Source organism: Ovis canadensis, chromosome X (assembly GCF_042477335.2).
Source record: "Ovis canadensis isolate MfBH-ARS-UI-01 breed Bighorn chromosome X, ARS-UI_OviCan_v2, whole genome shotgun sequence".
NCBI classification, from domain to species: domain Eukaryota; kingdom Metazoa; phylum Chordata; class Mammalia; order Artiodactyla; family Bovidae; genus Ovis; species Ovis canadensis.
The window spans coordinates 32,369,687-32,386,198 of NC_091727.1; the positions used below are offsets into that span (position 1 = coordinate 32,369,687).

At 40.1% G+C, this 16,512-nt stretch overlaps 1 protein-coding gene across 7 annotated transcripts in view; it reads right to left on the bottom strand.

Moving 5' to 3' along the window:
* The window catches only part of DMD (dystrophin), a 2,687,035-nt gene that overhangs the window by 731,023 nt on the left and 1,939,500 nt on the right, over positions 1-16,512 (bottom strand). For all 7 annotated transcript variants that reach the window (XM_070291485.1, XM_070291489.1, XM_070291490.1 and 4 more), the window contains exon 50: positions 14,504-14,612. In XM_070291485.1, coding sequence (XP_070147586.1) covers positions 14,504-14,612 — 109 coding nt within the window. The remainder of the gene's footprint in view (positions 1-14,503; positions 14,613-16,512) is intronic.

The window sequence follows — 16,512 nt, forward strand, 5'->3', positions numbered from 1 at the left end:
ATCCATTTTGATGAGTTCTAACAAGGCTGTTAATTCCACCTTCTTTTATTTTCAAGGAAATTTCAACATCATCTAGTCCAATGGATTTTAGTGCTTTTTAAACATTTAACTCCTTTCAAGTGAAATCTTAAGAAGACCTACCATGTGAAGCATGAAAAGGAGGAGGGCAGTGGACTGGTTGAAATTGGAGATGAGCGGCAAAAAGAGGTATGGGGACATACTGTTGGGGCATCTATGACATTACCTGGAAAATTCCATGGACAGAGGAGCCTGGTGGGCTATAGTCCATGGAGTTGCAAGGAGTCAGACATGCCTGTCCAAACTGTGGCAGTGAGGGCATACAGGAGGCTCTCTAGAAGAGATGATGAACCCTAGGTTTCTGGTTTGCGTGCTTGGTTGGATGAAGTCCAAGGCAATGTTCATTTCAATTATCTCACACTAAAAAGTAGGGTCCACTTATTCACCACAGCAACTGAACAAAGAAAAGACTATGCAGTATTTTTGGAAAGTCACCTCTGAACATGCACACTGAAAAGAGTTTACCAAGGGGGTTGTGGTATTCTTTATGAGAAGATGAAATGAAGCACTGTTTAAATAGATTTCTTTCACTGATTTCGAATTGTAGCAGGGCACTAGACCTATAGTGCCTTGTGGTCTTCTCCCAGATCTACTTTTTATAATTCTGCCACTGTACTGGTTGTTTGACCTTGGGCTGACATATATAGAACTAGGAGAGTAAATAAAGCTCAATAGTAACACCATGGGAGAATCAGGTTTACCATCTCCACACTTTCTTTTTTCATTCCCATGGCCCTATCTTCCAGGAGAGAGAAAGAGGGAAAAAAAGCTATTATATATTGCTTTTTACTGAAATCATTTAAATATTTACAAGGTTAGTACTAAGCATCAGGGGTGCTGTTGTTTAAGGACTTAAGTTCACCTGCATGGCTTTAATATAAAATTTGGATGTCATACAAGAGAAGATAATAGGGATAAACAGGACTATGGTTCTTGAACTCACTTGGAAAATACATTGCATAAGTATGAATGCTACAATAGAGTCAATTCCATGGTCTGTGGAGTCTCTTGCATCACCTGTACTACTAAGACCAAGTATGTTTCACATAAAAATTTAAGGACAGGTATGGAGTTTAGGGAGATATACTGCTGCACTGTGCCTCCTTAGGATATGACAGTCTTTGGGATAACAACTCTCTGTAAGCTTTACTTTCCTCCTATGGTAAACAAAAAAAAAAAAAAAGAAAAGAAAAAAAGGAATTATATGGAACCTATCTTATAAGGCTGTTGTAAGATTAAATGGAACAATCCATAAAGGATATTTAGCAAAATGCCTGGTACAGAGCAAGGCGTTAATGCATGTTACTCTAAGATAAATATTAGATGTGTTCGGGTCAATGCAAAAGCCAGGGGGAATCGAAATGAAAGCAGGTATTATTTTTGAAAAAAGCTCTCATATACCTAGGTATTACTGAAATAGAACCAGACTGTGAGACCTCAGAGACCCTCTAAGGGAGTTAAACATGGAGTGACAATGTTGTTTTGCCTGATTTACATCAGATCTTTGTTGTAAAGCACATTTTCTTCAATATGCTCAATATGAAGCATTTATTCACCCAGATAATAGATACAAATCCATGCATTCAAATGTCCCTTGGAGTCAGAGATCAAGATGGAAATCCCCAGAATCACAGAGATTTGTGTCTATAAACTTGCTTATTATATTCACATTCAAAGAGGTTAGAAGGGATAGTGTCAGCTTTTTAACCAGAATCTTTTCATTACTTCTCCCTGTTGGGATTGCAGCACATGCTGTGAATGACCTCCAGAGATCCTCAAGCTGTACGCAGAGAGCAAACTGAATCTGAAAGCTTTATTAGACAAGTTTGTCTTTCAGCTGGTGCGAATGGATGTCAGCTGTACCAGGAAAAAATAAAATTTTTTGTGAAACTGGGTCCTGACCTTGAGAAAAAACCTCAAATCTGAGTGTACGTTTCTGTTCTGAGTCCTGTCCTTATTTGTTAAACATGGAGTGCAGGTTCAAAATAAAGAGGCATGTTTACCTTAAACAAATTAAGAATCAGGAAGAAAAATAAGAGGGCTCCTTTTTTGGTCTTGTTGGATTCAGCAAGCAAAAATGCTTATCACCAAATTATAGGGTTAAATGTTTTAATATAGCTCAGGGAGCTATACTCAATATTTTATAATAAACTATAAGGGAAAAGAATCTGAGGAAAAAATATACATATGAATTGTCATGCTGGACACCTGAAACTAACATGGTATTGTACATCAACTATCAGTTCAGTTCAGTCTCTTAGTTGTGTCCGACTCTGCGACCCCATGGACCGCACCACACCAGGCTTCCCTGTCCATCACCAACTCCCAGAATTTACCCAAACTCATGGCCATTGAGTTGACTATACTCCAATAAAAACTACTAATAATCAAGGAAACAACATTCTCACTCATTTCAACATGAGAAGGAAAACTACCTCCTGTACTTAGAATCCATAGTAAACATAGGAAGTTTATTTATATCTTTTACCCATCAATTTCTTCAAGAAGAAAGAACAGTCCTGGGAAACAAGTGACAGTGGCAATTACTTTATTTTAATAATGTCTCCCACATTTCTAGTGGCATGTTATTTAGCTTCTGCTTTTTAACGTGGGATAACAATGATTTTTTGAAGTTGTGATAACTATCTCAAAAGCAAGAACTGAAGGTGTTAACATTCTGACTTTTATCCTATGGTAGGTTATAATTCAATTTAGGCACTGGTAGAGTTAGTGCTGTTAGCAATCTTGCATAAATATTTGAATAGCTACATGGAATGTCTGTTTAATGAACTCATCATAGGCTGGAAAGTACTTTGGAAAAGGAGATTCGAACATATTTTCTTTAAAATATTGAAGACAAGAGAAGAAATAAACTGTATAAATGTTAAGAGGAATACAGCATGTGATGTTACACTATAAAGTAGAGGTTCTCAAATTGGATATAAGAATGAGAGTTAAGGAACGAGATGGGAATGATTTAGGCTATAAAATTTGCATCAAAGCCACAGCATATCCCTATTTGATCAATATTGCAGCCTTTAAAAAAACTTAGGGTTTACCATTGCAGATGTGCAGATGAATGTATCTGTCAGCTATGTCTAAGCCGAAAAACAAATTGAGATATATAAGAATATGGACAAGCACTGAAACCAAACTCAGGAGAAGTGGGCTTGAGTCCAGATTCTGCTACTAAACAGCTGGACAATCATATAAGCACTTAGTCTCTCTGGCATTATAATTACATAGGAGATCAACGTACTTGATCCAACTCTAAAGTTACTGTCAATTTGGTCAAAATATATGAGTTTAACACTATCACATGCTTGTCATTGAATAAAAGCTGCATACACAAAAGGGCATATTTTGATAAGCAAGATATAAAATAGGATCCTTTTGGAACTTACAGTGTGTTAGCAAATGAAAATTAAGTAATGACGCAAATAGTTAATCAAAATATGGCAAGGATACGAAAGAGAAAAGGTATACCTTGCCGTGTAATAGCTCAAAGAAAGAGCCTGTGCAGCTGAGATCTAAAGGATGAATAAGAAAAGAGGTCATCCAGGCGAGAGTAGTAGGTGTAGAAACCCCGAGCCCAGGAAGAAGCAGACCTGCTAAAACAACTGAAGAAAGCCAGAAGGGTTGGACTTTGAAGAAAAAGGCAGACAGTGGAACAAGAAGGGTAAGCAGGGAAACCATTGTCTAAGATCTGGTGAGCATGTTCATGATTTGGAGACTTATTCTAAAAGCAGTGGGGGCACCATTACAGAATTATAAAAGAATGAGGCTTATACTTTGCATGATTGTTCTTTATGGAGTATGTTTTTATGGGGAATGGATTAGAGGGAGGTGAATGAAATCAGTTAGGAGGCCAGGCATCCATGATGGTGGTGGAAGGGATGCAGATGGACAAAATAACTTCAAAGATATTGAAGTATTACTACAATCAGTAGGATTTGGTGGTTGATTCGATGAGGAAAGTGAGGGAGGAGGTCTCCCTCCAGGATCACTTACTAGTACTGGCTTGATTGGATGGTGTTGCTATTGCCTGAGATAAGAAATATAAGGGCTTCCCTGGTGGCTCAGATGGTAAAGGATCTGCCTGCAATGCAGGAGATCTGGGTTCAATCCCTGGGTAGGGAAGATCCCCTGGAGAAGGGAATGGCAACCCACTCCAGTATTCTTGCCTGGAGGTACAAGAAAAGGGGGAAGAGGAAACTCCCTAGTTCAGTTGTGGACATGGTGGATTCGAAGAGTCTGGGGGACCCCCGAGTGCAGACACTGAGTGAGCTGTTGGATATATGGGTTCCTTAAATTTATGGATTGCATCCTTCTATCACTTTCCCCGTTTTCCCTAAATTCAAGAGTGATTTTCGGCCCTCTCTTACTAGACTTATAGGCACATTTGACACCGTTTATCAATTCCTTCCTCTTAACTCATTTCCTTCACTTGGCTTCCAGGTCTCTGTCTTAGTTTTCCTCCAACTTCAGAACTTATTACTATAATCCTTACTTCTCACCAGTGAAGTCCTCCAGGGATCTGTCTTTGGGTATCTTCTCTTTTCTATCTATAGTCACTGCTTGGCTTTAACTAGTACCACCTCATGACTCAACTTTATGCTAAAAACTGCACATTTACATCTCTAGGTTGGACCTCTCTCTTAATCTCCTGGTCATACATTCCTCTCCTTATACTCCACCTCCATTTGGTTAACTAGTAGGCATGTATGTGTGCTCAGTTGTGTCTGACTTTTTTGCAGTCCTGTGTACTACAGTATTTTTGCCTGGAAAATCCCACAGACAGAGGAGCCTGGCCGGCTATAGTCTGGGGATTCGCAGAGTCGGATACAACAGCATGCACGCACACGCTCAGAAAGACATGACTGGCTAAGCTAAAATGTGGCCAAAAAAACAAAAAACAGGTCCTCAAACAGCTGTCAAATTTAGTAGGAGCCAGTAGAACATTATAGCAGGCAAAAACGATATCACCGGATAAAGGTGAGAAAAGGGAATGCTGACATTGTGATGTAACTGAGCTGTGAGTAGAATGGCAGTTATGGAACTGGATCCAGTTCTGAAGCCCACGACAGAGAAAAGTATGGAAAATACACTTGGGATGTTAGAAGCAGGGGCACAGAGATGTTGAAACACTTGAGGCACAGAGAGATTTAAACATTTGAGACAGCACAGTTTTGTTGTTCACAGGCCATGGAGACTCACATGATTTGTGCCAGAAAAGCAAAATTTGAAGGGAGATTAGGTAACAGACTTCAAATAATGTCAAAATGCACTTTTCCTACTCAGAAAGTAATTTAGACAGTAACTGGAACTTGCGTTACGCAGTTGAAAGATGGTTTCGAGTATAACAACAGTGGGGGAATGCCACCCACTCTTGATTTTTAAAAGAGAATGCAGTTAACCTTAAGATTGCTCCTGAGAGAGAGAGAGAGTACACTTTTCCTGAAGATAGTGGGGAAGAATGAATGACCTCTCAAAGGCCACAATCTTAGAATCTATGGTTTAAGTGCAAACTATTACAGTTTCCTCCATTTGAAATCTTTCTTTGAGGGTTAAGTTATATTTGGTTTCAAAATGATTCAGTGAAATTTTGGAAAATATTAGGAATACAGGGAGAAGCCTAACTTATGTGGACTGTGGGGTGCCTACTCTCTCCTGAATGTGTTTAAAGAGTCCTAATTTCTCCTTGATAATATCTTGAGAAGAAATACAACATTACGGTATATTCTATAATGATTTCCAGCAAAGGTCCTTTTTGGGAAGGAGTTAAATAATAAAAGAAGGCTATGGTAATTTTACTGTAATAAACCCTTTATTTCTATAAAAATGCAGGATATGAGTAACTGAAAAATCCCCAATGCTCAGAATACTTTATTCAACCATTGATGTTATTCTCCTCCTTCTCCTACACACCCCACCCCCAACACACAGAGACTTCCAGGAATGCTGCCAACAAGCATTAGAAATGATAGATGAGAGCTTTTCTTCCTTTGCCAGTGCAGACCCCAAAGCTCAGCCCTAACCGGAGATGGTAACCAAGCCATAAAACTGCCAAAAGGTTAAGAGAGAAAGAACAAAGGGAACTTCATCATCACAAAAATGGATAATTAACATCTAAATACTCCGGTTTTCACAATCAGTCACTGTCTTGGATATTAACAAGGACACCACTGTTATATCCTCCCTGTGAACCAGGGAACTTTGTTGAAGAACCTGGCCTGGAACCAAAGACTCCCCTTGCCTACATCTGAAGACTTCATTCTCATCAGTGTAAGCAGCACTGGGGACTCCTCAGGCAGGCTTTACTGTTGTCACTTTCCTTTCTATCTCATTATATTTCAAGCATCCTCACCTCACTGATATATACAAATAAGATTTAATTAATTAATTAGTTTATTCCTGCCAAGAGCTGGAGGGTCTCTGTAGTTGCTCAGGGCTTTGAAATCTCTTGGGAAGGGTCAAAAATTCATTTCTTATCCTGTTATCATAATTGATTAGGGAACCTCCTATTTTCTGGTATAAAATCATATTCCTAGGGTTTTAGACTTTCAGGGAGTTTTTTTTTAAGGTTTAGAGGTTTTAATTCTAAAACCAAGGATGGTATAGCCTTGTTTAAGTGTTTTCAATAAAACAGTCATCTGTTAATGAAATAGAGAAAGACTTGGCTGAAACTGATGAGCCTTATCCAAAAGGTTCAGCTGAGGCAGAATTAACAGTTGGAAGCCCAGCCAAAACTGGAAAGGCTCTCGGTGGCAATCTTCTTTGTGTTTCTGAGAAGGATGAGGACCCAAAAGAGGAGTAAGAATGTGAGAACTAATTGACAGCTTCCTTCCCTCCTTCTCTCATGATCACTGCAGACAAAGGGCATTTTCCTAATAAATGAATTTTTTTCTCAGAATTTAAATCAAACAAATAAACAGTACTCTAAGATTATATTTAAGTTCCAATTAACCACATGTTTTTATCAAATTGCCTAGATACTTAAAAGATAACTGAACTAGCCTTGGGTTGCTTTATTGAACTCTAGAGAGGCAAGTGAAGTGCAAATCATAAATGCAGAAATAATGTTATATGTGTTTGATATTTAAGCACAGCCTTCAAAACTTTAGATGATCAACAAATCACTGCTTGAAATACACTGTTCTGATTAATAACATAAGCTTTCTACAGAGATGTATCTTCAAATACCCACTCTGCCACTTACTAGCTTTGTAACTTTGGACAAACTCTTCTGTTGCTTGGTTTTCTCATCTACAGAATGAGAATCACAACAAAAGCCATGTAAAAAGTACAACCATGGCACTAATTATAAGCCTCTTTGTATTAATTTCAGTTCATTCAGAAGTAGACTATAAAATGAGGATTTGAGTGTGTGTGTATGTTAGTTACTCAGTCATGTCTGACTCTTTGCAACCCCTTGGGGTATAGCCCCCCCGGGCTCCTCTGTCGGAATTTTCCAGGCAAGAATACTGTAGTGGGTTGCCATACAAATAGTTTTTAATTGGTGGTTTTCCCTGGTGGCTCAGTGGTAAAGAATCCGCCTGCCAAGCAGGAGATGCATGTTTGATCCCTGGATTGGGAAGATCCCTGGAGGAGCAAATGGCAAACTACTCCAGTATTCTTGCCTGGGAAATTCCATGGACAGAGGAGCCTCGTGGGCTACCATCAATGGGGTTGCAAAAGAGTCAGACACGACTTAGCAACTAAACAACAATAACACAATTTTAATCGGCAGATGACATCAGGAAGCTGTGGTGGAAGAATAAGGAGATGAATAGGAACGGGAAGGAAGTCTCTGTAGGGCATGCTAATAAAACAGGTCATCACTGTAACCAACTGTGGTTCAACTCACTAAAGACCTCTGGTGTTCAGGCCTGGAGTTGTCCTACCCAAGGAATGAAGAGGGTGTGCTATTTATCTGTCAACTCCTCTCCATCAGTGGTTGAGTACTGTTCTAGCACATCCTCTACAAGTGAGTGAGCTTCTCCTATGGCAAGAGAAAGTGCCTTCAGAAGCCTGAGGGTTTACCAGAAGGACAAGTGCTGAGGGGACATGGGTAGGCCATTAAGGGCCCAATTTGACCCATCTGCCCATATCTGGTTTTTGTAAATAACCTGTTAATAGAACATAGCCATGCCTGTTGATTTACAGGCAACTTTAGTATACAGTGGCTGCTTCTAGTATACAGTGACAAAGTTGATACCAAGACCTACAAAGCTGAAAATACTTACTATCTGACTCTCTACAAAGAGAGTGCATCGATCCCTTATCTAGTTGGTAGCACAACTGAGATTAGAATTTAGGCTTCTTGACCTCCAATACAGCACTTGCCTAATTACACTTGAGAATGGCTCTCTCCAAAATTAATTACAGGAAGAGATGGCTTTACCAGTGTTTAATCAACCAGAAACCTCTATTAACTGGCACTTCTATGAGTCTATTTATACAATGGTCATTCATTCCCAGTTATTACCCTGGGAAACCTGAAGAACTCCAATATCCTGATTTGGAATCTTGACATAAAGCATGTTCTATATACAATTTCTTTCAGAAATGCTAAATCGGGTATAGTGGAATGTGAATGTTCCCAGACCCAGCAGCTTGTGGGTAAGAAAGGATTTACACTGACATTTACAACTCGATCTGTCGGCTCTTTGCCTCCATCTGCCAAGCAGGCCTTCAGGCCCATACAAAGTCTTGCCTACCTAATCGTTTACAAGTCTTGAGGGGAGCTGCATATAAGCATGGCTGTTCCACCCACAGGTAGGTCTAAGCTGCTCTGCTAGGCAAGTACTGCTAAGGCTTAGCATGCTATACACCTCCTTGAACTTCCAAGCTCCAAAGTTCTGGGTGAGGTTGGTGCTGGAACAACTGGAGTTCCCTTTGGCATCCAAAGCACTGGCTCTCACTCAAGTTCCATGCTACATTGCAGGCAGGAAGCAGGAATGAACTCCTTTCTCATTGATCATAGACCTATGGCAATAGTTCTTAAAGTGCTGTCTCAAGACCAGCAGCATCAGTGCAATGTGGAGACTTTTTAGAGATGCAAATTCTCAAGCATTACCCCATATCTACTGAATCAGGACCTCCAGACTGAAGCCCGACAATCTGTGCTTTAGTAAGAAATGGGTGATTCTAATGTACAGTATAGTCTGAGAGTCACTGACATACGACTCTGCACATACGCCAATGCTTTCATCTCCGCTTTCTTCCCTTTTTCTCAGTATAGTGGTTTGGGTGTTAAGATGGCCACAATAAAGCCATCGCTTCCCTGTATGCACATCCATTGGCAGTGACATCACAGCTCTCCCTTCAAAAGGTGAAGTCTATTTCTCCACCCCTTGAGCCTTGGCTAGACTGAAAACTTGCCTCGATGAACAGAATGTAGCAGAAATGATGTTGTCTTAATGACAGAGTCTAGGTGTCAAGACATCTTGTAGCTTTTACTCTCATCCTCTCAAAACACTGCCCTGAGAACACCATATAATGAACCTAGTCCAGCCTATGGGAGGATAATAGGGTTGTGAAGAGCCAAGGTTCTCCAGCCAACAGCCAGCTGTCAGATATCTGAGGGAATCCATCTAGCTTCTGTTGAGTTTCCAAATAACTGCATGTATAAGAATGGCCCCTAGCAAGACCTTTAGAACACCTAATAAGTGAAACACAGCCCAACTGTCGACCCACAAAATCACAAGCAAGTAAATAACCCTTGTTTAAAGCCATTACATTTAGAGTGTTTTAATGCAGAAACAGAAAACTGAGGTAAAGAATATGCCTGCCAAGCAGGGGACATGGGTTTGACCCCTGGGTTAGGAAGATCTCCTGGAGAAGGGAATGGCAACCCACTCCAGTATCCTGGCCGGGGAAATCCCATGGACAGAGGAGCCTGGCAGGCTACAGTCTATGGGGTTGAAAAGAGGTGGACACAGCATAACGACTAAATAAGAAAAATGATACACTTAGGTATCTAAGCAACAGCTGCAAAAAGTTTTTTTTTTTTCCTCCAGTGTGCCTCTTTGTCTTGCAACCTGAAACAATTTATATAGCTCAGGCAGGACCACCTCATCATGTTACATAGATTAAATCATAAAGGAGCTTGGTTTAGTGTTTTTAAAAAGGTCCCTGGGCCTCCATTTCCACACATATAGAAGAAATACATTCAACTAGGTACTTGCAATGATTATTCTAGGCTCAGAATTCTATGATTCTAAGAAATTCAAATACAATAAACTGATTTCTTCTACTCCTTAATTAGAGAAGACAGAAAAACATTTCTCACTTTTACTCCTCATACATCTTAAGACTGAGTTAAATAGCATTAACTATGGGCTAACTGCCTTCCTATCTAGAATTTCCATTAGGTTTTTGGACAGAGAGATAGTACAAGGCACAGCAAAACAACAACAACAACAACAACAACAACAAAAACACAGGCTTTGGAGCCTGACACACTTGGATTATAAACCTGGCTCTGTTTCTTTCCATCTGTGTGGCCTTCATCTATTTCCCTTCCAAGCCTTGTGATCCTTACCTTAAAAATACTGTGTATAACCATATATACTTGGCAATTATTTTGATGAAAAAGGCATATATACAAAAGCAGCTAGAATAATAGTAGGAGTGCAATGGAAAAAAAATTTACAATGATGAATGATAAATCATATTGTCTTACAATATGGTACATGAAACAATAATCAGATAACAGAACTGTATTACAAATTACATTTCCCCTTTTTATATTGTACTTATTTCAGGTTATATTCCTGACTTCCAGAAATTTAAACAATTCTTAATTCTGATGTTTAAACTACCACATTAAGGAAAAAGGAATGTTTGATTTTATAAGCAGCTTTTGGCAGAAAAGAGCTGTCTGCAGGAGTCTCCTCATGTCTTCTCACTAACTTTACACCAGGCATCCCCAAGTTCTAATCATCACTGGCCTGAGCACATCTTTCACATCTTTTGATCATACAATACCTTGCCTAACTTGTTGGTTCCTTCCATAGATCAAAGAAGTAGAAATGAAGAATAAGTAATTAACAGATGACCAGGTCTCTTCTCTAGCTTTGCCTTCAGTAACCTCATGGAAAAAACCCATGTGAACAAACTGTGTGAACAAGAAAATACCTAAACAAAGACCACAAGACATCGCCAAGCCTGCATGTAGTAAAGGATGGCAAGGACTCTGACATCCTATTCCAATGATTAACTGAGATTATTTCCCCTTTTCCCTTAAAACTGTCATGACCGAGCAGTATTGTCAGAATTGCTTTTGGGGGACATGAGTTCTCTGTCTCCCCAGATCGCTGGCTTTCTGATTAATAGAAAGTGAGCTTTCCTGGTGGCTTAGATGGTAAAGAATCTGCCTGCAATGCAGGAAACCTGGGTTTGATCCCTAGGTTGGGAAGATCCCCTGGAGGAGGGCATGGCAACCCACTCCAGTATTCTTGCCTGGAGAATTCCATGGACAGAGCAGCCTGGTGGGCTATAGTCTATGGGGCTGCAAAGAGTTGGACACGACTGAACAATTAACACTTTCACTTTCTGTGGAGCCCTATACCAAGGCCACAGATATGGAGCCCCATACAAAGGTCATCTCCAGAACTGACTGAGCCCCATAGCAATCACTGCCACGAGACCCCTCGCCCCACCTAAACTGGCCAGCTCCCTGACCCCATATTAGGTAAAAATACCCACCCTAATCATTCACCTAATTTCACCCTTCCAGCAGGAATTTTCTTTTTCTTGAGCCTATAAAAATTGGCTACTAATGCACAAAAGAGGTCAGCATCCCTTGTTCTGTCAGGAAGTCAACCCGCTGTGCTTGCAGTACCCTCATGACCTCTGTTTTTTGTTCTATCTTTGACTGGAACACTCTCTCCTGGATGTGTACCTTGCTTACTTCCTCACTTCCAACAGCTTTCTCAAGTATTTGCTTAATAGAAAAGATTCAGTGACCCAACTTCAGGCAATCATGCCTTCATTCCTGCTCACTCCCTCTTATTCTGCTTTCCTGTTCTCCATAACTGTGCTTCTCAAAGTTCAACGTGCAAATGAATTACCTAGGGATCTTATTAAAATATAGATTCTGATGCACTGGGTCTGGAGTAGGGCCTGGCATTCTACATCTTTAACAAGTGCCCATTTGATATCAATCTGTGGACTAAACTCTGTAATTCTGAACAATATTGAGACAGTATCTGTTTTCTTTATTTGCTCATCCTGTTTCTCTTCCAATCAGACTACAGCTGAACCCTGATTAACACTGAGGTTAGGGCTGACTTACTGCATAGTTGAAAATCCAGTCTGCTCTCTGTATTCATGTTTCTGCCATTTAGGCAGCTCCTTCGCATACACAGATTCAACCCACCATGGATCATGTAGTACTAGAATATTTATTATTAAGAAAATTCTGCACATAAGTGCACCTGCATAGTTCAAACTCATGTTGTTCAAAGGTCAACTAGAAGGGTTTCATGAGGGGAGGGAACTTAACTTACTCTATGCTGCATTCTCAGCACCTAGTATAATGTTCAATACACAGAAGTTACTCAATAGATATTAAGTAGATGAATTAAATATGTTTCTGGAAACTGAAACTGGAACTTTGAATCTGTTCTCCAACAGAACTGTTATAGTCGCATCTAAGAACTTTACAGGTTAAGTAGATTTCTGTGTCCTGCCTTTCAAAACTTCCAACCATGTGAAAGGAGCTTAAATAGGAGCATAAACCCATAATTATATCAGAGTTCAATAGAAACAAATTATTGGAACCCAATTTCTTTACGGAGTTAGAGAATCTGAGACTGAATATCAGGAGAAAGCTAGAGAACAAATACCAATAAACGATTATATAGGGACAAACTATGCATGTGTGCTGAGGGAACCAAAAATTACAGGTCATAAGAAGAAATAAACCTGATATAATTAATTGAAGATAAACACTGATAGAGGAATTTTAGTGTCCCAGATTGACCAAAACAAAGGAAGAAGAAAGAATGCTCACACATCTTTTTAAAGTATCTGATATCAAATTTAACTCTGATGTCTTCTTAGAAACCCCAGGGGCACGCAAGACACACTGTTCCCAGAGTGTAAAGCATCTTTTAACCTAAGCGCTGTTTATGCCTTCTACTGAATTATCATTGTGCTACCTTGGGTGATCTTTCCATTGTGGTATATTTCTAATTGATATGAAATAAAAATCAACTTTACTTGAAGAACCATAGTTAAATACTGCAAATATCTGATCTTTGAAAAGTAGAAAAGGAAAAGAAAAGGAAGCAAAAAACAAGAACAGGAAAAAAGATATTTTTTAGTTCTATCTAATTTTAGAATTGGTATAGCAGAAAAGTTTTTTGGCTCCTTGCCCATGGGACTCAAAGCCAGCCTTAACATTGCCGTGAGATTTCATGCATACCTCCTACTAAGAAATGAATAGAAGATGAAAAAGAATAGACTGAAAATATGCAGTAAAAACAAAAGCTAAAACTATAGCTAAATGAAGAAACATTCTTCCCCCAAGTCTACTTGTGGTAGTCATGGTCCATTTTCCTTTTTCTTGAACTAAAAATGGAAGAGCTCTTAAGATTGTCTTCAGATGGAATAGAGGGAAGTGCTAGGGGGACTGTGTGCATTTCTGTGGTTTGGGGAGTTTTTATATGTTTGGTAACACTGCATGACTTGCAGGATCTTAGTTCCCTGACCAGGGATTGAACCTGTGCCCTCTGCAGTGGAAGCACAGGGTCTTAACCATTGGACTGCCAGGGAAGTCCCTGTGTAGGCATATTCGAATGAGATTATCTATAGGATATAGGATTCATTGAGATGGAGTCCTTACATATTTAGTCTTGGAAGCTCTACCCTGATTCCCTCTTCAGGAACAACACAACCATTTGTCCGACTAGAAGCACTGATAGTATTCCTTACTGAGAATTGCCTTTGGCCCCAGAAGACTCTTCTAAGATCTCCCTTTTTCCTTCCAGTGGGCAGCCTCTGGGCAAAGGCTGGCTGGTTCAGGAATACAAAGGCCAAGCTCTATTCTTGCAATTCAGGAGGGCTCTGGACAACCTACTCAGCCTTAAGGCTCCTGTGGAGTGGGCTGAGGCCTCTCTTGCAGTCAAATCACCCTGCAGCCCCCCAGGCCCTTCTGCTATCTCTGCTATGGGTCTTTCTTCACTGTAGATACATTTCTGGAGAGCACACCCCTATATACTTTGGTGACTCCATATGTTCAGTCAATCTCTTTCCAAGGAACCTAAGCTCTAAGACATTTTGCATTGTAAATAACCCAAGTTTATTCCTATTTTCAGCATTGCAACTCATTTTCCCTTTAACCCAGGGAGCATCTCACTGTTGTGCTTTCGAGCAAATGTCCAAAGCTACAGAGGATGCGATCCAGCATACTTACCTGCTCCAGTTGCTGTCAGTCCAGGGGCTGGGCCAGGCCACTTTGCCTTCAGCTCTTGAAGTAAGTGGGTTACCGCCTTCCACTCCGAGCTCAGATCTTCTAACTTCCTCTTTAATAGAAAAGCATGCATGTTATTTATTCGATTAACATCTTGCAGTAACTTAATTCACTGAGTTATTAATTTATTTTGTGAATACATTATTGTATTTCTATCATATTTTACTTCTAAATTGACTTTTCTGGGTGGAATTCCTTTCAGAGGTATTTTAATTAAATACTTCAACCAACCTCACTACAAATTTTTATTGATTGTTTGCTGCATACAGGCTCTTGCTCCAGGCACAATTTCATTGAAAGGACAAACAGAGTGCAAACATTATTGAAAGCAAAACAAATAAACAAAAAATGTCATCTCAGCAATTGGCTTGACTGTTTTAAATAGTATCTAGTGTGGCTGTATACCAGAATTTTCCAGAGGACATTAAAATTATCTTACTGCCCTGGCTCACCCCAGATCAATCCTATTAGCAATACTTGGAAGGAGGGGCTGAGGTACACATGGGGATAAGCCTCTGAGTCCACTTTAGGGAAGGACTCTTGTCCCAAATGGAGAAGAACATGTCAGTAGATATCCTTCGGGCGTCAGGTGTCAGTTCCTTCTGGGACTGTCTCTGCTATAGTGATCTGCCTTGCCTAAGGACTCGCCATTCCCAGGGCAGCCCTTATTCAAAGACTGATCAAGGTGAGAGTATAAAGGCTCAGCCAATTTGGTTCAAAGGAGGACCATTTTGAGGGTCATTTTAGCTGCAGTAGGGTCAGCCAAGCCCATATATGGTCAGTGACGTGTATATGTTAACAAGTGGCTCTCTGGGGAAAACAAAGAAACAAATTGATTTTAGTGTTTCTAATTTTTGTGGTGTAGATTGTCCAACTATAGCCAATTTTAGTTACCAAAAGAACATCAAGTAGCTCACAAAGTGCCTGAAAATTTGCTAATACGTCCTTAGGAGCAGATCCAAGCCACTTCCAGTGTAACACTGGATAATAAGATAACTTACTGCCAATAGAATGTGAGGAGAGGTAATATCTGTCAGTTCTGGGCTGATCCTTATAAAAATTGAGTGAGGTTTCTCCATCCATTCTTTCCCTTTCTACTGGCTGGGAGCAGAGGACTCAAAGGCCCCAGGTCAAACTTTCTCAATGGATTGGGAGGATAAAATAATTTATCATAATACTTTGGAGCAGTGGTTCTCATATGTTGGGGCCATCAGAATCACCTGGAAGACTTGCTAAACCACTGACTGCTGGCTTTCATGGAGAAGGCAATGGCAACCCACTCCAGTTACTCTTGCCTGGAGATACTGATGGACGGAAGAGCCTGGTAGGCTGCAGTCCATGGGGTCGCTAAGAGTCAGCCATGACTGAGCGGCTTCACTTTCACTTTTCCTTTCATGCATTGGAGAATGAAGTGGCAACCCACTCCAGTGTTCTTGCCTGGAGAATCCCAGGGGCGGGGGAGCCTGGTGGGCTGCCGTCTATGGGGTCGCACAGAGTCGGACACGACTGAAGTGACTTAACAGCAGTAGCAGCAGTTGGCTTTCAACCTCAGAGTTCTAGATTCAACAGATCTTGGGTGGGGCCCAAGAATTGACACTTCTAACTATTTTCTGGTTGATGCTGATGTTGATTGTCCAGGACCAGAGCCAAAGGCATCCATTATAAGCAATGAATTACCTAGCTATCCTCAGTGGAGTAGATATGTATCATCCTTGATAAAAATAAGAAAATAGGTCTTAAATCATTTTCTATAGGACTTAATTTTCTTGAAAACCCCCACTTAAGCAAAGCTGCAAAGGGAATAAATACTAAAATAAATGGTAAAAAGTTATCACTTCCTATTTTAACTATCATCTGTGCTCTTAAGGTTATTTATTCTGTCTGACTTCATGTCAAGTCAGGGCTTTTAATTTCTTCTCCCAGATTACATGCGGTTAAACATTTACTATCAC